Consider the following 23,385-nt stretch of genomic DNA (forward strand, 5'->3'; position numbering starts at 1 on the left):
ATAAAAAAAACTTTTAACTATAACTTTAACCATCAAAAGTTTTAATCAATAATGATAAAATTAGATGATTTTTTTTTTTTTTTTTTTTTTTTTTTTTTTTTTTTTTTTTTTATTTCTTCAAGAACATGACTAAATTAAACACGATTAAAAGATTAAGTTTCGTCAATAATATCAATGAATTTGATGAAATAAAATTGTATTGATTTTTTTCATTTCGATAGATCAACTTTCTCTTCGTTATAATTCAATTTAATTTACTTTTTTTTTTCTTTCTTTTTTTAATTTTTTAATTTTCAATTAAATTCCGTGTATTAATTTTTCTTACATAATGTAGATACAGATTTTTAAAATAGACATGCACGCATACACAGTTGATTAATCGTAAAAACGAATATGTTCGATTAATCATAAACAAATTGATTAATCATAAAATGCTTATTCTAATCTATTTTTATATAACTCATTAATGATTCATTATGAAAGTAAGAATCTCATTTATTTACAAATCTTTTCGTATTCTGTTTTAGGTGAGTTCAATGACCGATCGTTCTTGTCCAGCATCTACGTGCCAAATTAAAGTGAGGTTGTAATTAAATAATTTTTTTATGATACGAAATTATCTACTGAATGTTCGATGAAATTCGAAAATCTTTCATTCTTTCTTTTTTTTTTTATTTCTTTTTATTTTTTTATTTTTATATATATATACATTTTTTTTTAATTAATATATTTTTCTCTGAGCCAAATATATTGTTAATTAAGAATGAAAAAGATGAAAAGAAAAATTCTTGCGAATTAATTAAAATCCAACATCCACGAGATAAATCGAAATGAGATTGTGATTGAATAATTTTTTCGTCATTCCTTCTTTTTTTTAGTGGGGAGGGAGTGATGCGAAAATATTAATTGAATATATCCATTGAAAAATCTGGTTTTTTTTTTTTCTTTATTTTCTTTTTCTTTTTCTTTTTTAATTGGCCACATCTTTCTCTGCTCCAAATAAGTTATTAATTAAGAAAAGAAAAGATGAAAAGAAAAATTCTTAGGAATCAGTTAATATCCTATATCCGTGAGTCTCATTGAATTGAAATCATCATTAAATCATTTTCTTTCTTTTCTTTTTTTTTTTTTTTTTTTTTTTTTTTTTTTTTTTTTTTTTTTTGTGACATGTATTAAACAAGTATATTTAATGAAGCTCAAAAGTATCTGTCATTTTTTCTTCACAGACGATATATGCTATTCTCTTTATTTATTTATTAATCTTATTTTCTTGTTTTTTCTTTTTGTTTTCTTTCTCTTTTTTTTTTTTTTTTTTTTTTCAATTCACAGTTTTTTCTACTTCAAGTAAATTATTAATTATGGAAAAGGAACCAAAAGAAAAAAAAAAATTCTTACTAATCGGTTAAAACCCATGATAGAAACTAGAAAGCGTAGAAAATCTTGAATGGTGGTATAGGTCCGATAGTTTCGTTACGACGACAACAATTCGTCGTGCTCCTTTTCCTTTCGTTTCCTTTCGCTGTGAAGAGGAAAAAAAAAAAGGAAAAAGAAAGAATATACTAGTACGTGTTCGCCATTTGTCAAAGTGTTTCTCTGGCTCAAGCACATTTCAGATTCGCCGATTTCATTCCTTTTATAGAAGCTGATGATAAACAAGCCGTCATTGTAATAAATGCTACTATACGAGACTTTTCTTTTTTTTTTTTTTTTTTTTTTTTTTTTAAGTACCATTTTTTTTCTTCCAAATCTGTAAGACATACGTTAGATCATTTATTTTTTTTGTTTTTATTAAAAAATAACTTCTTTTTTTTTTAGATCCTTTTAACTTAGTCGAGATTCCTTAACATGAAAGAATTTTTTGTTATTACTTTTTACTGTAATTTACTGCAATTTTTTTCTCTAAGTTTTCCTTTTTTGTAACCTTTTCTTTTCTTTTCTTTTTTTCTTTTTTTTTTTTATATATATATATATATAATTGAGATCCTGTCTTAATCGGGATCTCTCAATGTTAAATAATTTATTATTATTATTCTTGTTCTTGGTGTTGCTGCTATTATAATTTTTGTTTTCAATTTTTGAAATCTTAACTTAATTAACAACATCTGCATTCATTTTTCTCATATATTCGTATATTTTATAGGTCGCAAGTAGGCGATAGTTCGTTGAACTTTCTACAACTAATTAACTTTCACAGGGAAATATATATATGGTTCGCTTTGCTCTCTTAAAAACTGGATTGCTTTTAAATGGATATATATATATATATATATATATATATATATATATATATAGATAGATAGATAGATAGATAGATAGATAGAGAAAAAAAAAGAAAAAGAAAAATATGAAAAGTACGAAACAAAATCGGACGTGTTACAACGAAGTACATGACTACTTAACGTCTTTCTACTTGTAGAAAATTTTTCTACTTTAATGTCGACCACGAGAATAAAACGGTACATATTACATAAATCTATTACTCGCGCATCCGATACAATTGGAATCTTAAAAGATGAAGTGAAGTCGTTGTAAACGATTCATTCCTTTTTCTTGGTATTAATATACTCGATCGATTCGCAAAGTAGGTTAAGGTTGTATCTAATAAATTGCAAACCAAAAAAAAAAAAACAGAAAAAAGATAATTCTACTTCGAATTTAATTACGAATTTAATAAATATATATACGTAATCAATAAGATATAACGAATAATTTTTTTATTATTATGAAAATATAAAAAAATCAAGATGAAAGAAATTTTTATTAAAAAAAATTCATTAGGCAATGAAATATCTTTTTTTTTTTTTAGAAATTTCATAACTTCGATTTTACATGTTTGTTATTATTATTATTTACAACGTATATTTTTATTGTTTTCGAACTTACTGAATTTAATTTAATTAATAAAAAATTGATTAAAGCAACGTGTATTTTAAAATAGTGATCAAGCATATACAATATCCATATATATATTGTGTATGTACGCAATATTCGAGCTATCGATTAGGCGTTTCTTTAAAGTGATCGAACGTCCCGACGATAGGCACTTTTCATTAAGAATATTACAGTTTCTAATATCGCTTCGATAAAATGATTTAAGAGTATCGAACGAATTTTATAAATCTTCCCACCCGTTATAACGTCGATCCTCGATCAAATTTTTCAATCTTACGGATATATTATTTCCAACGAGATTACTCATTATTTTCTAATTATAACTTTTTATACTCAAGGAAATATATACAGGGTGTTTCAATTTAAACAACTATGCGATCGTAATAATTCACAATAATCAATTTTCTTATATAAAAAATAAAAAAAAATAAAAAAAGAAAAGATCTGATAATCGATGAATTCATGAAATTCATTTCTTTTCTTGTTTATTTATTTATTTATCTTTATTCATATATTTTTGAAGTTGTAGTCACATTCATCCAACAGCTTACTCTTTCAGCAGTCATAAAAAAACATTGTTGCAATTGCATAAATCGATCGATTGATCGAAAAGTAGCACAGTAGGTGCACATTGAATTCATATTAGATATTATCTAAGAAATTATTTGTTAATCTTAAGATATCGGTTTCCATTAATAAAAAAATAAAAAAAAAAAGGTTATGATTTCAATATCTTAACAATAATGTCCTCTACGAAGTATCCGCAATATTAATCATTTCTCTTTGGAAAACTAAAACTACTTTGGAAAATGTTTATTTGAAACGTTTATTTAGAAAATCAATATGATCGAATATATATATATATATATATATATATATATATATATATATTTCGTTTGATGCGATATAATATCCTGGATTATATGTAGATCTATGCACATGGAATAGCTTCGATCTTTTTTAGATATAAACTATTCGTGATTTTTCATCCAATGGGAAATTTCCTCCCTGACAAGGGAAGTTATAAAAAGACACCCGATATATGTATACATATATATAACTTCTCGTCAACGCGAGTCACGCGACGACGACCTGAGCGTCCCATTAATATTGCAAGTTCACGAGAAAAAGTGAGCTGAGCTGAAGTGAAGTGAACTGAACTGAACTGGGCGATGGCGGGCGGGGGAGGGGAGGGGGTTGGGGACGGCAGGCAAAGAAGCGGGACGAAATAGAAGAGAATCACTTTAATTATTCGATAGGTAGGACGGCTGAACGTTGGCATCGAAATTACCATATTGCAAAGACCGTTCGAGACATACTCTTATTTCCTCTACATTTTCTTTTTTTCTTTTTTCTTTTTTTTTCTTTTTTTTTTTTTTTAGGAAATAAAACTACTACCATTCATTTTTCGAACAATGCCGAATACCACGAAATACTTACTTTTTTTCTTGTTTTCCTTTTCTTTCTTTTTTATTTATTTATTTATTTATTTATTTATTTATTTATTTATTTATTTATTTATTTATTTATTTATTTATTTATTTATTTATTTATTTATTTATTTATTTATTTATTTATTTATTTATTTATTTATTTATTTGGCAAATTCTAATAAAAAAAAAATTCTTGTATCTTCTTCTTTTAATGAAGAAAAAAAAAAAAAATTTGATTTCTTCTTTCTATAAACAGTTTTATATTCAATTTTACAAGGTCACTTTGAAACTGTAAATTATAAACATTTTTTTTTTTTTTTTTTTTTTTTTTTTTTTTTTTTTTTTTTTGATAAAAATATTTACTCATTTTCTTGGACTATAATGAATATTAACATGAAGCTAATATTTAAAATAAAAATATTAAGGACATTTGAAAAATTCGGAACGTTTTTCTCTTTTTTGTTTTTTTTTCTTTCTTTTATTTTTTTTTTTCTCCTTCCACTTTAAGATTTATTTCATTATGAGAATGAAATTCATGCATACATTAAAAAGAGAAAAAAAAATGGCAATGAAGCTATCGAGAATGTCTCTCGTAGTAGATAACAATTTTTCAAAATTATTGCGTAAGTCATTAGAAAAAGACAAAAAAAATCTATCTTCTCTCAAAGAAAAAAATCGATATGTATATGTACATATATATATTTCCTTTTTTTTTTTTTTTTTTTATATTTATTATTATTCGACTTCCATTAAATCTATTACATATTCAATTCATTTAAGATAGAATTATCGATCGATATATGTGATACGGTCGAATGATCTAGTCGTTAGAAAGAACTCGGAATCGTATGGTTTCTATCAGGCGAAAGAAAGCGGAAAATAGGTTTGGAAGTATCGCGTCTCGTAATCGTTATGTACTACATACTTTTATATCTCTTTCTAGAGCTGGAACGTACACGTGATCACCTGAGCGCGGGAACGTTATGCTGATTTATTTTTTCTTTTTTTTTTTTTTTTTATTTTCTTATTTTTTTTTTTTTTCAACTGTTATTCTAGTAATAGCAGCACTAGACTACTACGAGAAGGGTGAAAGGTCGGTTTTGCATAAATAGCATTCGACGAATCCGAACGGAATTTTAGCGCTCGTGCATTCTCTATTGTGACGATGAAACCGGGCTAAGAGACAATAGTAGGAACGTTCGGTTTAATTATTCTCTTTCTTTTCCTTTCGATAGGTCATTTATTTAGAAATTCAATGGTATTGTTATAATTTATGAATTTGTTATGCGCAAGATCATAAATTTTACTTATAATTTAAAATCTTATATAAGATCGTAGTATAGATATATTGGGCAAATGTTAAAATGAATTTGATTAGAGAATTATGATAATAGAAATTTATGGAAAATATTGTAATACTTGATTTCATATGTAAACTATATTATTATTTTATAATAATTACTTTTTTTTATTTTTATTTTTTTTATTTTCTTTTATTTTTTTTATTTTTTTTTATTTTTTTTTATTTTTTTTTTTTTTTTAAGGTATTAGAGATAAACGGTATTTCAAGAGAATTATATTGGTTGCTTTCAATAGAATTGAATTTTTTTTTTTTTTAATGAATTAGAAATAAATGTTATTTCGTTTTAAAAGGATCAATTAAAATCACTAATAATCATTCTGATTCGTTATAGATTCCTATAAAAAAAAAAAAAAAAAAAAAAAAAAAATTAAAGAATTGAATTCGATAAGAATTAGAAATAAATATTCTTTCGTTTTGAAAGAATTAGTTAATTAGTATGATCAGTAAATCATTTCAAATCGTAAAGAAAGATATTAATATCTTTTGTAAATATAAATATGAATATCTTTTTGAAAAGGTTATCATCGATACAAATTATTATCTTCAACAGAATAGCATTTGCCTTTCGCTTTCGCATAAACGACAAATAGCGTATTCCAAGGTTACGCGTCATATTTCGCAAGATCGTCTTAAATTCTCTTATTTCTGACGAACATTCATTTCGTAAAACAGGATCGACCTTTCGTTTCTCGATAAATTCACAAAAATTTACCGTCCATTTTATTCATACTTATACAAAATTTCATTTAAATCATAGTAATCGTTATTATAATGAATTAGCTGAATCAATTTATTTATGTTAAACGTCAAGCCGAATGAATCATTTGAATTTAAAAAATATTATTATCATTATTGATAATATATAATTGACATTGATATTATTATATATATATATATTTTTTGTTGTTGTTGTTGTTATTTTATGGAAAGAATAGTGTTTGTTGCTCAAGAAAATAATTAAATGAATTCAATACACACGGTGTATTTAATATTCAACTTTGATTAATTAAATGAATTCAATACACGTGAATCGATTTTGTCATACAAATTTAAAGAACAACATTAACATTATTATTATTATTAATATCAATGTTATTATCGATTTTATTTATAAATTTCATAATTTTATAGAAATCATAGTATTTGATTCGCAATTAAATATATTAATAAATAAATTTAGTAGTATTAAAAATGGATCGATCTCTCTTTTATCATTCGAATTTAAAGTACATCTTCATATTATTATCATCATCATCATCATCATCATCATCATCATCATCATCATCATCATCATCATCATCAACATTATCATTATTATTATTATTATTATTATTATTTTTATTATTATTACTATTATTATTATCATTATCACCGTCATTACAATCATTATCATCATAATTATTATTGTTATTATTATTTTAATATTGATAATATCGATTGCATGCACGTGTGAACTATCAAGAATATTTTCCATAATAGTGAGACGCATGTTTAAAAATATATCATCGTAAGTAAAAGTAAATACGTAGATTGGTCAGCTTTAATATCCAGCTCACACATACACACACACACACACACACACACATACAGAGTTACTTTACATACTTACAACATACACGTACAAATGCCAGATAAATAAAAAGCAAAACACGAAACAGATTCATTCGTTTGAAGAAAACAAAAATAAAAAAAAAAGAAAAAAAAAAGAAAATGAAAAATAATATGGACCCATTTGATAAAACTGTCAATGTATTATAAGATTACTGAATATATTGTATTCTAAGCTGTTCTTGACTGAACATCATCGATATTCGTCGTTATAAGAGAAAATCGATATTCGTCCTGTTAAACGAAAATTATTCGAACGGTCGATATTTGATTCCGTTAGTCGCGGCGACATCCATAGCATTGTCTTTGTTCTCTCTCTCTCACTCTCTCTCTCTCTCTCTTTCTTTCTCTCTCTCTCTCTCTCTCTCTCTCTCTCTCTCTCTCTCTCTCTCTCTCTCTTTCGGTAATCCTATTGCCGTTGTTTTCGCATGATGTAACGAGCGACAAATCGAGGTATCCGAGGAACCTGTGGTTGCTTAGAAGATGGCGGCGGAAGTTGCGGGATGAAGGGAAGGATGTGGCAGGGAGGATGGACGGAAGAGAGGAGAGGGAGGGAGAGGTGAGCCCAATCGAACGGACGTAAGGACTTAGAGTTTCTGATCACGCGATTTTGCGTTCTGCGCGAGAATCGAGGAAAACCATGTTGTACCTATCTCTCTCTCTCTCTCTCTCTTTCTCTCTCTCTTTGTGTGCATGATTGTACGTGGGCTGCATGTATGCATGTATGCGTGTGTGTCGTGTGTATCGTGTGTGCGCGCGCAAACACGTGTACTTTCACACACGCCGTCGTACGCTCGTCTAACGGCCGTGAAGTTTCCTGTGTACCTAATCGCTCGGTCGTCGTCGTTGTCGTTGTCGTCGTCGTCGCTTTGAACGTGATTAGGATGATTCTTGAGAAGTTAGCAGGAGTAACCTTTCAATTAAGTTTTTAGCATACAATAAATTCTATTTAATGAATCACCTTGTAAGATAATATTCGAATACGAGAATTATCTTTGATAATCGTTCGGAATGACACGTAATTTTCTAGATAGGAGAAATTAGAGTTTGAAATCCGAGTTTAATTTAGTTGAGTTGTTTGTCGTAAATGTGAGTAAATATTTGTTCGTTGAAAATAATTTCATCTTTTTCATTATTTTTTCTTTTTTTTTTTTTTTCCCCGAGCACGACAAAACCAACGTCATGTATGTTGCTCGTAACCGAATCATTATGTCGTAAGAAACTTTTGACGACTCGATCGGATTCGTTAGAAAACAGTAATCGTCCTGATTTTCCATAAACGTTAATACCGTTAAAATATTAAATCGTTCTTAATATTCAACGCGAGTGTTAACGTGAGCTTCGTGTAAGAAGTTATTTCGCGAATTTGGGGGACGAGGTCGATGACCTCTTCTTGGAAAAGATTCACAAGATATATACATGCATACGTATACACCTACACACACGTTCACACGTACGTGTATGCATGTATACATACATATGTACGTACATACGTGGATATACATCGAACGTCCTTAGTGAAAATATTCCAACCGCGCGTTCTTCTCCGTAAACATGTAAACATGAGAATCGAGAGAGAGAGAGAGAGAGAGAGAGAGAAAGAGAGATAGAGAGAAAGAGAGGGAGAGAGAGAGAAAGAGAGAAATAGTAGTGGGAATAGTAGTGGCAATAGTAGTAGTAGTAGTAGTAGAGAATGTAATTCCAAATAAATACGATAAATCATTGCAGCAATAGTGTGACACGAAGGAACGAAACTCTGTAAATCGTTTCGTAAGTTTTGTGAGAACTCGATTTCAAAGTAGTTCCCTCAAGTATAGTTATATGTGGATTAAGATTAGGTGAACGGCGGATAAAGTTATTGCGGATTTTTAGGTCAAGGCGAGATAGGGAAGAAAAGGAAAAGAATTAAAAAAAAAAAAAAAACAAAGGGAAAAATAAAGAAAAAAAGAAAAAAGTTAGAATCAATCGAGTCGTTTCAAAATATTATTTTTATACGATTGATCGATATAAATTCGGGATATAGTTTTATTTATAATTTCGTTCATAAGATTATTAATTTTGAAAATTAACACAACGCCCGACCGATTTATTATAATGGTTTAACTTTCAGAAACTTGCTTTACATCTCTCCTCAGACTCGTTAATCTTAATATTTCTGATTATAATCATGGAGATTAAAATATACTCATCCTTTCTCTCTCGTCCCCTCTCTCTTTCTCTTTGCTACGTACCCGCTAGAGAAATCTGACAAAATTTTTGTTCTCTCTCTCTCTCTCTCTCTCTCTCTCTCTCTCTCTTCCTCTCTCTCTCTCTCCCTCCTCTTCTTTTTACTACGTACCCGTGAGAGAAATCTGACAAAATTTTCGTTCCTTCCTTGCTTCTATACCCCCTCCCCTCTACTTTCTCTCTCTCTCTCTCTCTCTCTTGAGAGCAAAGAGAAAGAAAAAAAAAAGAATAGAAAGGAACTAGGAGTATCGTACAACCTAATTCTAAACTTGGCTGAGAATAATTAAAAATATTCTTGTTCTTGATATTAATTAACAGTTGTTATTAGAATCAATTTTGTCAAAATTAAATGAGTTCATTTAACGATGACAATTGAGTACAAAACAAAAATGTGCCGCATAATTCAACCACCAGGTCATAGTTTCTTTTCCTGTTTTCTTTTCTGTTTGTCTTTCTTTTCCTTCGCAAATAACGAAAAATTTAAAATACTTTTTACTTTGGTTTAAAATGAAATAGTGTTATCTAATTTGAAAAAGTGCCCGAAAATTTTTATAACTGACTGTATGTACATATTTGCATGCGCGCGCGCATGTTTGTATTCTTTATTTCTTCTTGCTCTCTCTCCTTCTCTCTCTCTCTCTCTCTCTCTCTCTCTCTCTCTCTCTCTCTCTCTCTCTCTCTCTTTCTCTCTTTCACACACATACTCTCTCACGTTCCTCATTCGCGTTCTCCACATTTTTAGATTCTCTGCTTGTGGTAGATAAAGGGAAAGTCATTGTAAAGAGATACCATGTATGCATGCTATTTCCTTTTTCTTCTTTTCCTTTTTCTTTTTTCTTTCTTCTTCTTTTTTTTTTTTTTTTTTTTTATTTGCACAACATCCACATACATACGAGTTAATTAATCCTTGCTATATTATTCCGTCTCTTCGTTTAATTATGATATATATATATATATATATATATATATATATATATATATATATATCAATGTTTCAATTATAGATATTAAATTTGTGTCATATTCTTAATTCAAAAAATGTTTGTATGTATAGAATTGTATTTGAAATATTCGTATATATTGACTTTAAACTATTAATACAATAAAAAATATATATATATATCTATATATATATGTGTGTATTCTTAATTTATACGTATTTATAAATCTTGAATTTCTTAATTAGTTAATAGCGTTGAAAATTCACGATGACTCGTTTTAACTTCTAATTCGTCCTTGAGTTCCGACCGAATGTCAACTAAAATTAATACGCGAAATTCCTAAGCGCGGCCAGAAATTGTCGATCGAAGCCGCATAAAATTTGGCAGCAATCATTTTATCATCATGAACGTGTATGTTAAAAGCCATACATATATACATAAATGCTTAATTTACATAGAGATAATATCTTTTTATATAGTGATAATAAATCCATTTAGAATGAATTTTCAAGTAAATCCGAGATATGATAGAGCAAAGCCTCTGGTAGAAATTAATCTCTAATCCTGTCCCCTGTCGGCAACGGCGATGTTGTTTTCGTTGTTGTTGTCTTGCCAATGTAAATTCAGGCACAACGACGGTCTCTAGACGTCCGAGAGATTGATCCTCCTTTTAATTAACAACCTTCGTTTAACGATTACACCAATTCGCTTATTAATTAACATTGTTCAAATGAAAGAAAATATTTTATTAATTAAACGTCACGATTATTATTTATTTTCTAATGATTCATTATCTTTTTACAAACTCTTATTTCATTGGAAATATATAATCTATAATTCAACTATTTCTTCTTTTATAAATTTATAGTATTTAATTATATCAATGTAGTTTATATTTACGTTGATATAATTATTATATACTATTAATATAATATCCTATAGTAAATATAAATTATATATGAAACACATGGAAAAATTTCGAATATAAAATAATCAGAAAGTTTGTCACGATTAAATGAAATCAAATATCAAAAATACAAATGTTTGTATATGTATGTGTATGTGTATATGTATATGTGTGCAACTTGAAAGTTACATAATTTCACATAAAATGTAAAGAACGTTATTTATATATTTACTTTATATTAGATCGAGAATGCATTTATTTCGTATAGTATTAAAATAAAATTAGAAATAAAAAAAGAAGAAAAAAATAAAAAGGTCTAATATGTACTTGAATTTTTAAGCTTCAAGTACGCAATTAAATTTTTCCTCGTAAAACATATAAATAGTACTGACGATTTTTGAATTTGTTTAGGTCAAGAGATCAAAGAGATTTGAGTGTGGGGAAATGGGAAAGGGAAAAAAAAATCGAAGCTTACGCAAAAAAGAAAAGAAAAAAGAAAGAAGAAGAAAACATTCGTAAAGGTATACCTTACTTACGCGAATGAAGTAATTCCGATAAAAATTTATTTCGAAATTTGAAAAAAGAAGAGAGAGAGAGAGAGAGAGAGAGAGAGAGAGAGAGAGAGAGAAACAGAAGAGAGGAGGGGTGGGGGTAGGGGGAGAGGAAGAAATGTTAGATATAAGTAAACAGAACGTAGAAAGAAAATTTCATCTGTTATATATAAAAAGTTGAAGATTGCAAAGAAAACGTTATTATTGTTTCGTCTTGTGACGTCCGTAGTTTCTCGATTTATGTATCGTATATGTGTGTGTGTGTGTGTGTGTGTATGTATGTGTGTCTGTGCGCGTGTCTGTGTGTGCGTGCGTGTGTACATTGAAGTTTCACGTGGGCGTTGAGGAACAGGATTATCGATCCCGCACTCCAATTTTGTCGACTAGGCGAATTGCCCGCGAAGGCTACGATAATAACGGTAATTATAGCATATCGTTAAGATCTAAGATGTTGCGATGTGTTGAGTATACCAATGAAGGTCTTCACGATTTATTCAAAATTGCTGTGCTACTGTTATTAAAGCACTTATCTATTCTCGATTTCATATTTTAAGCACGATCGCCAAAGGTGTCTTTCATTATTTAGTTATTATTTTTCATCGTTTTAGTTATTATTTCCGACACGTATCAAGACTACCGTTTTTCTTCTAAAATTTTTTTTTTTTTTTTTACCGAATTAAAATAGTCCTTGTTGACGACGTTAATGAAAATCTTGTTTGAAGGTAAATTAATCGTACGTGTACACGTTACAAACACTTTTTCTGCTTTTCTTTCTTTTCTTTTTTTTTTTTTTTTTTAATCCGTTTTTGTTTGTTTGTTTGTTTTTTTTTTCTTTTCTGTTGTTTTTCTTTTGTTTTTCTTTTTATTGATATCGTGAAGTATCCAATTTTCGGATACGATTATCAGGAACTTTTAGAAACTTTTAAATCGAAATAACTCAAATTAGCATTATCAGTGAGATTAGCATTATTAGTAAGAAATAAAAAAAAATAAATGAACAGTTAGAGAAATGAGAAATATTCAGAGTGAAAAGAACTAAAATTGATTTGAAGATTATTATATATGTATATAACGATACGTTATTTTCGTGTTAGAAAAATTTCTCATCTTTTTTCCTTTTTTTCTTTCTTTCATTCTTTCTTTTTCTTTTTTTCTCGAGAAATATGAAAGAAGTGAGAAAGATACTGTTGAGAGAAAGAGAGAGAATGATGATAATATATTCAACATTATTTATGTCACATACTCTTTTATTATTCTAGCATTTGTCTTTCTTACTTGCATGTGTTTACACACACGCATGCATACGTACACATATGGGCGCTTTGTGTGTACGTGCATACGTGGTGTCTTCTTTTCCACGGTACACACATATACGTATACGTACATACGTTTATATAGATTTGCCACTAACATAACTCGCATATTCTTCGCAATAGCAAGTACAGTTAGTTACAACACAGACGTAAAATGTGTGGAAGTTTACTGTCGCGTTAACTAACACGCGAGCTCCGATTGGGGCCAAGAGAGTTGAACTTATTTTCAGCCACGTTGTCCATTCCTTTCTTTTATATATTTTCTTTCGTTCGATCATTTTTCGTTTTTTTTTCTTTTTTTTTTTTTTTTTCGAACGAATAATTGCACTTGTAATTTTATATTCTAGTATCGAATCAATCTTCGATATCTGAAAAAGAATTATTCAACGTAGTAATATTTTCCTCATCTTTAGAAATTTTCAACAATAGATCCTATCCTCTGTTTTTCGAAATGTCAAATAAAAAGAAAGAAATAATTATTTCGTCATTGAATTATCAGAAATGATCTCTCTCGTTTTATTTATATTTATTTATTTATTTATTTATTTATTTATTTATTTATTTATTTATACATATATATATATATATATATATATATGTATTTGCGTACACTATATATTTCATTTCTTTTTTATATTACATTATCGTATATATATTTCTTAATATATTAATATATTGTAACGATATATACTATAGATACTATTTACATGTAATACCAACATTATAATAATAGTATACTATATGCTATATATTTAATTTATTCGTTGTTTATTTTTTATTATTTTTATTTTTTTTTATTTTTTTTTATTTTTTTTTTTTTAACAAAAGAAAATCGACGACTCGTACGATATATTTTCTTATACGCATACAATGTATATAATATTTCGTTTTTCTTATTTTACCATCGATTATTTCTTTTTATAGAAAATCGACCGAACAAAATCTAATCTGTATGTCTCGTCTGTCGATTATGCCAAAGTTCTCGCGAAGTATAATTAGACATCCGATATCTACGTTTGAGAATATCATTCTCTTCCTTCTACAAACTCCATATTTTATTTCGTCGAATGTATGAATAATTAATTGCCATTTGCAGCGGGCAAACTAAGGGAAATGAAATTCATAGACGGCACGAAGATCACACCAGCTTTATTCTGCAGACGAGATTAACGGTCATGTCGACCTACCGAAATATTATTTCTCTCTCTCTCTCTCTCTCTTTCTCTCTCTTTCTCCCTCTTTCTCTTTCTCTCTTTTTCTCTCTCTCTTTCTCTCTCTCTCTCTCTCTCTCTCTCTCTCTCTCTCTATCTCTATCTCTATCTCTATTTGTCTCTCTCTTTTTCATGAGCGAGAGATATATCAAAGAGGAATGAGTGAATGAGTGAGTGTAAGAGATAGATAGATAGATAGATAGATAGATAAATAGAAATATATCTACGGTGAAATTGATATACCGTTGTCATATATATCACGAAATTTATCGTACCCAGTGAACGTTCTTCTTTATTTGATAGTTTTTGATTCTCGTAAGAACGAGTCCGTAACACGTCCTACCGAAGTTTCAAAGGAAGTAAAAATACCAATACAATGCAATTTACGAGCCATTTATATCGAATTTCGTTTAACACGTTTCGATCGACGTAAAGATTAGGCTTAACTCCGTTTTATTCGTGAAATATGAAAACCATTGATAGTAACGGGGAAGAAAAATATCTTTAGGAAGTTAATAAAAATCTATTCACGGTTATCTTTTATATCAATAATATATATATTTATATAAAACGTATTATTATTTTTAATAATATATATTTATTATGGTAAACATTATAAATACATTAAATGTATATTATAATACATCGACGTTATATATTATTAAAAAATATTTTTCACAATAATATATAATAATAATAATAATTTTGATATAACGATTAATTAAATACAACAAAGATAATATCCATTATGTAAATATAAAAAAAATTATTACATAAATATTTTCAATAATAATATAAATATAAAAAAATAATAAAAAAATATAAATATAAAAAAAATTATTATATAAATATTTTCAATAATAATATATAATAATAATATTGACGTGAATAATAATAATTAAATATAACAATAATGATCGTCATCGTATTATCGAAATATGTTGATTGCTATATTATTGTTTGTTAAAAACTTATTTATTATTATTAAAAAAATTATTATTTAAAAAAAAAAAGAAGAAGAAAAAGAAAGAAGAAAAAGGAAAATAAAATTAATATCTCGGAGATGAACGTTGTTATTTAAAAGACAATCAAACGAATTGAAACTGGAATATCTATGTTCAAACTGACGTAGTAGATACTTTGTTCAGATCAAAAAGAAAATTTTCCATGTATTTGTGTCGGGTCGCGTGCAGGAAGCAACAAACGACAGCTCGAATTCCGCCTTCTCGGAGTCTCGTTTTGGCAATCAGCTTCCGGTTAACAATCCCATTGCCTCTGGACGTGAGCCAATAAAAGGAAAATGAACGTTGGTGTAAGTTCGAAAGCAGTTTCCTCTTCGTCCACTATCTGTTGTTTTCCATTTCCAAGCTAAACCTTCGTCGTCGTTATTTTGCAGAGAAAGAGAGAGAGAGAGAGAGAGTGAGAGAGAGAGAGAGCGAGAGAGTAGTTGGAAGAACGAAACAAAAAAAAAAAAGAAAACAGAGAAGAAAATGAATGCTAGAGAGATCGCAAATTTCCGCTTACGTTCCGCAAATTTATACGAACCTTTGCTACGAAAAATTATCCTTTTGAAAATGTTAATCGTTCTAATATATATTTAATTATTCATTCAATTACCGACTAAGATAAATCTAATTATTATTATTATTATTATTATTATTATTATTATTATTATTATTATTATTATTATTATTATTATTATTATTATTATTATTATTATTATTGTAACATTTTGCATAGTGTAATTATTACATTAGTTATCTTAGTTATTTTTCATTCAACTCTGATTCGATATTTCTTTTTTTTTTCCCCCTTTTATTTTTTATATCTCATGTATATGCACTCACGTACATACATATACACACACACTCATACCCGCGCGCGCCCAATTTTTTAATAAAACTAGTTTCTCTTTCTTTCTCTCTCTCTCCCGTTTCTGTCTTTTTACGAATTTATTTTATATACTAAATTAAGCGTCAAATCAGATGTGATTCAATAGTTGGGTCGAAAGAAAAAAGAAAAAAAAAAAAAGAGGAAAAGTATTGTCATTTCAGTGATGATCTCACAATGTCAAAAAGAGTGAATTGAAAAATTAATTCAACAAGATGCATCACATGAAAAATAAAAATAAATCGATTTGTTCGCAAATCATTTTAATTATTTAATAATTATCTTAATTTTAATTATCAATTTTAATATTAATTTATTATATATATAATAAATATATATATATATATATCATAAATCTTACATTATATCTTATAAATTAATTCGATCAAGATAAAACGAATGCTCTTTCCCTTTTTCTTCTTCTTTTTTTTTTTTTTTTTTTTTTTATCCAAAGGAAAAATAAACAACCCTTTATTTTTTTTTATTTTTTATTTTTTATTTATTTATTTTTTTCTTTAAACAATCTCGGAGGAATCGTTGGTTAATAATTAGAACGCGGTTTTGGTTTATATTATTAACCGCAGACAGTCCCAGATTCTTTTCTCTTGGAGTTCTGCTTTCGCGACACCTGTGTCGCTTCGAAAACTATCATTCAATATATATCGATTATGGCACGCATGCACGCACGTACGCACGCACGTACGCACGCACGTACGCACGCATATACGCACATAGATCATCGTACTTCATAGTTCCCTTTCTTGCTAACAGTACGCACATATAGACATCGTTCTCTCTCTCTCTCTCTCTCTTTTTTCTCTCTCTCTTTCTCTCTCTCCAATACGGAACCGAGACAGCTCAGAACTGACTGACAAACAGTCGGACGGTCAACCAGTCAGCCAGTTAGTCAGTTACACTCGAGCACGCGCGACCGGTTCGTAACTCGACGTGTAAAGCGTTCACGCATCGCGATCAAAACGATTCTTGTCCTTTTTATTTCTTCGTTTATTCCCGATCATTGAACTTTTTGCAGCCTTTTTTAATTTCTATTTATTTATTTATTTATTTATTTATTTATTTATTTACATTTTTCTCTTTTTCTTTTTTTTTCCTTTTTTCTTTTTTTTTTTTTTTATATTCATTACACATAATAATATCGATATAATGATCGAAGATCATTATGAAAGATAATTTAATCGATTGTATTATGCATTCCGATAAGAAATTATTGTTTTCTCGAACAAAGTCGAAAAGGAGTACGTTCGAAAAGGGCGCGCTTTAATTTTTCGTTGTATTGTTCGGTAATGTTCGGCATAACCACGTGACAAAACGCGAATGATGCTCGCTTGTAATCTACGATAATGGAATTTCTCGAGTGTTCATAGTGCCCTGGTATTATTTACATATATATATATATATATATATATATATATATATTCACGTATATAATCAAACGAATATACGCTCGTATATTCATTTGCTCCTTTCAAATGGGATTTCAAAGTGTCGGAAATATGTGAATTTGTTCGATTTTGTAGTTTCACGATTTTTCTTTTTCTTTTCTTTTTTATTGCGTTCTTTATTTTTTTTTATTTTCTATCTTTTTCTTTTTTTGTTTGCTTTTTATTTTCGTTAGAGGCACGTTTTCGTCATTAAATTCGTTAAAGCACGATTCCAGTCAACCGATGTTTCAGTCACGTGATCATTCTCGAATTAACCTCTCAATTCAAACTGACCTCTAAAAAAATGTTCGGTCTTATTACAATATTAACGACGTTCGACTAAACGAATCGTGTATATTAACTTATAACGGGGAACGTTAAAGTAAGAAATTTCTTTTCATATATTACAGATAATTTCTCCGTTGTTCGTTCAACTTACAATTGCGATACTCAAAATTCTTTGATATTGCATTAGATATTAGATTTCGTTAGTTATCAAAGATTAATCGGAATTATCTATTTCTCTTCTCGATAACGTTCGATTAAAGTACGATTCCATTCGAGATTACGTTTAGGACTTTCTCTCTCTTTCTCTCTCTCTCTCTCTCTTATTTAAATTTTTAACGTAACTTACAAAAAGTCTAATCTTACATATATGTCCATTATTATTAATTTACGTTAAGAGATGCGTATTTTTGTGTATTTAAAAAAAAGAACATTAATCCACAACTATTAGAAGGATAATTAATTTAAATAATATATTCCATTACTTTGTCTAACTTCAGAAAGGAGAGAGAAAAAGAGAAAGAGAGAGAGATAGATAGAGAGAGAGAGAGAGAGAGAGAGAGAGAGAAAACATAAATAATAATTAAAAGCAAAAAAAAAATAATAGTGTTAACGACAAAAACGGTAGTTTTATCATCTCTCCCTTTTTTCCGCTTCGGAATGATGCTAGAAGATAAAATAGAAAGAAAAGAAAAATACAGTTATTCGTCGCATTTAATGCTTCGAGAACGCGAGAAGGAACGACAAACGTGCAGGGACAGATATACAGTGGGAGGGAGGAAGGAGTTAAGAGGGAGAGGGACAGCGTGAGCGAAAGTAAGAGAGACAACGGCGACGAAGAAAAATTTGAAATGCAAATAGCTTAGCTCGGTCGTCGAGCGCTTACACGATCGCGTTTACGGCGTGCAGTAAAATAAAGAAAATAAAATAAAATTTTAAGAAAAATAATAATAATAATAATAAAAAAAAAGAAAAGATGCAAAAAAGAAAGAAGGAAAGAAAAAGGAGAAGTTGTTTGGTGTCTAAGAAACGAAAAGGAGATTAAAAAATTGGCGACAAGAAAAAACTAAATGTCGCGTTTTTTCTTTTAGCAATAAATGTTTAATTAGGAGACGACGATGACGAAGATTAAAAAAAAAAAAAAAGAAAAATAAAAAGGAACCAAAAAAATCTGTTCACAAGAATAGTTAAAAGTACATTGATTAATATTATTTATTCAACAAAAAAAAATATATATATATATATGTAGGTATATTTATAAATATGTATATAGATATTTTATATAAAAGAAGATATATATGTATATGTATATGTGTGTGTGTATGTATATATATGTATATATATATATATATATATATATATATATATATATATAATGTTATTAATAACACGCAACCCTCTCTAATGCCATATGACTTTGATATATCGCTCTTAGTTATCTATATTTTTGAAGTTTTATTACATTTTATCGTTGAAAAATTAAGTGGTATATTACATTCAAAGTTTTTAATACCATTTAAGTACAAAAGTTATATACTTAGTATAATATATTATATTAAATACTTAGTATAATACTTTATATATAGTACTAAAATAAATATTATTTATTGCCAGTATAATATTTCTAAGAATTTTATTAATGAAATTATTATATTACTACTTTAGTATAATTTATAACAATCTCTAAGTATTTATTATGTTATAATAAATTTGTATTATACTAATTGTAAGTATTAATTATAGTAACATATAAATCTAATAGTATAACTTTCGCATTATATAATTTTTGTTTAAATATTGAAAAAAAAAAGAACAAAAATATTGGATTGCAGAGGGTTAAATAAATATTATTAAATTGTATGTATACTTTATAATATACATATATTATAAATATATCGTGTAAAAAAATCAATTTTATGAAAAAAAAAAAAAAAAAAAAAAAAAAGAAAGAAAGAAAAGAAAAGAATCAATTCGTAGAGGAAACGCATCAATGTGCGTATTATCTGTCGTATTTTATCACAAAGATTATATCGATCGAAGTATTAACGTGCGCGCGCGCATTAATCTTACGCAACGTCATCGTTTCCTGTTTGTCGTGCGCATTTTTGTTGAAATTATCGAAAAAACTCGAAGATACGGTGTCAAACCGGTAGAGCTGAGGATTACGCGTTAAAAGCTCGTTGTTTTGAAATGGAAACTTTATTGACTCTTCCCCACACTCTCTCTCTCTCTCTCTCTCTCTCTCTCTCTCTCTCTCTCTCAGCACTCTTTATTTTTTGGTTTTTTAATTTTTATCTTATCCTATAATATAAAATCAATCGATTCTTGCATTAGATAAAAAGTATGATTTTATAATATAAATATAATATGAAATAAATCAAACGTTTCGCATATAACAATCTGATATATATGTATCTATATGTTCACATATTTATCAATTTCATTTTGGAAACGTGCCTAGTTGTAAAAATTTAAATGAAACCAGCCGTATCCTGTAAAAAGAATGTTTTTTTCTTTTTTTTTAATTTTCTTTTTTAATTCTTTTAATTTCTTTTCTATTAAAAAGAAAAAAAAATCGATTGAATCAGAGTCCCAATTTTTAAAAAATTCATTTATCGGATGATTAAATAAATAGGTGAAATATTATATTTTATACTCTCTCTCTCTCTCTCTCTCTCTCTCTCTCTCTCTCTCTCTCTCTCTCTGCATTTTTCTTTTTCGTGTTCTATCTCTCTTATTTTTTTTTTTTTTTTATTTTTTCTTTCTCATTTTTTCTTTTCTTTCATTATTCTTTTTTCTTTACCTTCTTGAATTTCGATATTTCTATATATTTTGAACGAATCATCGTCGTTGTCATATGCCAGTTGTCTTTAGATCTTATAGAACAATTCTGACAGAGCAACGACCGTGAATTTTAAATAATTCGAAACGAAACCCACCGTCGTGTGTCACACTATACTCGCGTGTCACGCATCGCTTCGTTCTCAATCCTTTGTTTCCCCCTTTTGTTTTCACTCCCACTCTTTTCGTCCGTTCTCTCTTTCACCGTTGCGTACTACCCGTTAGATCTCGAATATCTTCTTTTTTTCTTTTTTCCCCCCTTTTGTTCTTTTTATTTTATTTTGTTCTTGCAAGTTTATCATCAGAAACAACAAAAAGAGAGAGAGAGAGAGAGAGAGAGAGAAAGAAAGAGAGAAAGAGTTTCCTGATGTCGCCGGAAGGGCTCGTTACGTCGATTTCATAATAAAAGTAAAGGAAAAAAAAAAAAAAAAGAAAAAAGAAGAAGGAAAGGAAAAAAGGAAAGAGAAAAAAAAGGATGAAAATTTAATTCACAAATTCATTAATCTTTTTACCGTGCATCTTCAATAGAATATTATCGTCGTATGATATTTTTAAATATCACAAATGTCACTTGACGATCGTGTAATAACGTACGTGCGATTTAAATTTTTTACTTAATTTAATTTTTATAAGAATATATATATATATATATATATATATATATATCGTATGAATAAAAAAAAAAAAAAAACAAGTAAGAAGGGGGATGGATACACACGATAAAATGACGGACTAACTTATACGAGCGATATTTTATCGAGTATACTTTCGAACGCCTATATTGCGACGCTACGAGAATAAATATGGAGACACGCGATTTCTCGCGAGGTCCGATAGAAAAAAAGAAAAGCGGGGGCGTGTAAAACGGCTTCGTCCATTATGGTGTTTCAATTGTGTGTATGGGTGCGTGTAAAAGATAGATAGATAGAGAGAAAGAGAGAGAGAGAGAGAGAGAGAGAGAGAGAGAGAGAGAGAGAGAGAGGGAGAAAGAGATAGAGATAGAAATAGAGATAGAGATAGACCCCGTTGCGTGCTCATGACGCAACGACAGCTCGCATGGCGAAGGTCACGTCGATAGAGCAGGATTTAATAAAGAGTCAAGGATTGGAATTAGTTATTTATGCGCATCAACGAACGTTCTTCATGCTCCGTTAGCAAGCTCGAGATCATCGAAGTCAGTCTTCTCACGCGCTCCGATAGAAGATCTCGATCGATCCATCGATCGATCGATCGATCGGTTGATCAATTTTCGTATTGATCGATCTATATATTTGTACAATTTCGAATTCTCCCTTAGTGATCGGTATCACGATCGAAACTAAAAAAAATATATATATATATTTATCACCCTCGCTGGATCGTTAGTTGAATTTGAAACGTGCACGGATAGTGTTTTTTTTTTTTGTTTCCTTCCCGTTTTTGACCATTTCCGTTCGTTCATTTATTTGAAATGTTTTTCAATTACTTAAAAAAGAAATAATAGACGAGCTTTTTTTCTTCCATTTTCCCCTCTCTTTTTTTTTTTTTCTTTTTTTTTTTTTTCATTTTGTTTCATATTTTATTAGATACGAGAGATATATTGATCTCGTAGGAAAGGTGATATGTGATCGTAAAATTGGATCAGATTTGATTTCCGATGATCCTCGATGAGAGGGTACAATCGATAGATACGATATAAAGTAAAAGACTTTAGTATAATAATTCGTGAGTGTGAATGCATTGGATTTGTACGAGACGTCAGAGTCGCCATTATAGGCGTCCTCATCCTGACCATTCCGCCATCCTGGAGGAAGGATCATTAACTCGGTATTGCTTACCGATGTACAACTCTGAGCTTTTCAAAACTGTCTGGACGAAGATCGGACAAATGTGCGGTTACATCACCTGCGCGAAATCCTACCTCTCAGGTCAGTTAGTGATGTTCTATCTTTCGTGATAATAATTTTTCTTTTTTTTTTTTTTCTTTTTTTTTTGCATTTCTTCCGACCCAAAAATTCAATAAAAAGAAAAAAAGAAAAAAGATAATTACGAACTCGTTCATTCGACGAATCTGATCTAATTTTTATTGGGCTTTTTTTCTTGTTTCTTTTTCTTCTTTTTTTTTTTTTTTTCCTTCTCTCGTCGATCGTCTATAATGAAATATTTCAACGGTGCGTTCAACGAATTTGATTTTTAGCGCTTCATATAATCCAATTTTTATTTTCATGTTCAATGAAAAAAGAAAAGAAACAAAAAACAAGAAGAATAATCTAATAAAAATGTTATTACTGTAACAATAATAAAAATGTATACTGTAACAGTATAATTACAGTATATTGATTGCAAAAAAAAAAAAAAAAAAAAAGAAAAAGAATAAAAAAGATTAAAACTTTCATTTGAAAAACACGATGAACTTTTGATCATGTTGTAAACAAATTAGATAAGTTTCTAATTATACAACGAAATATTACGTAACGAATACAGACATTTATATTAATATGTG

The 23,385-nt window shown here is 28.5% G+C and overlaps 1 protein-coding gene across 4 annotated transcripts in view; it reads left to right on the forward strand.

Annotated features, from left to right (window-relative positions):
- trc (Serine/threonine-protein kinase tricornered) overlaps positions 1-23,385 on the forward strand; it is a 110,322-nt gene that overhangs the window by 46,011 nt on the left and 40,926 nt on the right. Inside the window, exon 1 of one of the 4 annotated variants that reach the window (XM_035864264.2) lies at positions 22,447-22,810. The exons of the other annotated variants lie outside the window; for them this stretch is intronic. Coding sequence (XP_035720157.1) covers positions 22,618-22,810 — 193 coding nt within the window. The 5' untranslated portion in view covers positions 22,447-22,617. Of the gene's footprint in view, positions 1-22,446; positions 22,811-23,385 lie in introns of those variants that run through there. 4 annotated transcript variants of the gene reach the window in all.

Source organism: Vespa mandarinia, chromosome 2, assembly GCF_050613455.1.
Source record: "Vespa mandarinia isolate Hongniang chromosome 2, ASM5061345v1, whole genome shotgun sequence".
NCBI classification, from domain to species: Eukaryota; Metazoa; Arthropoda; class Insecta; order Hymenoptera; family Vespidae; genus Vespa; species Vespa mandarinia.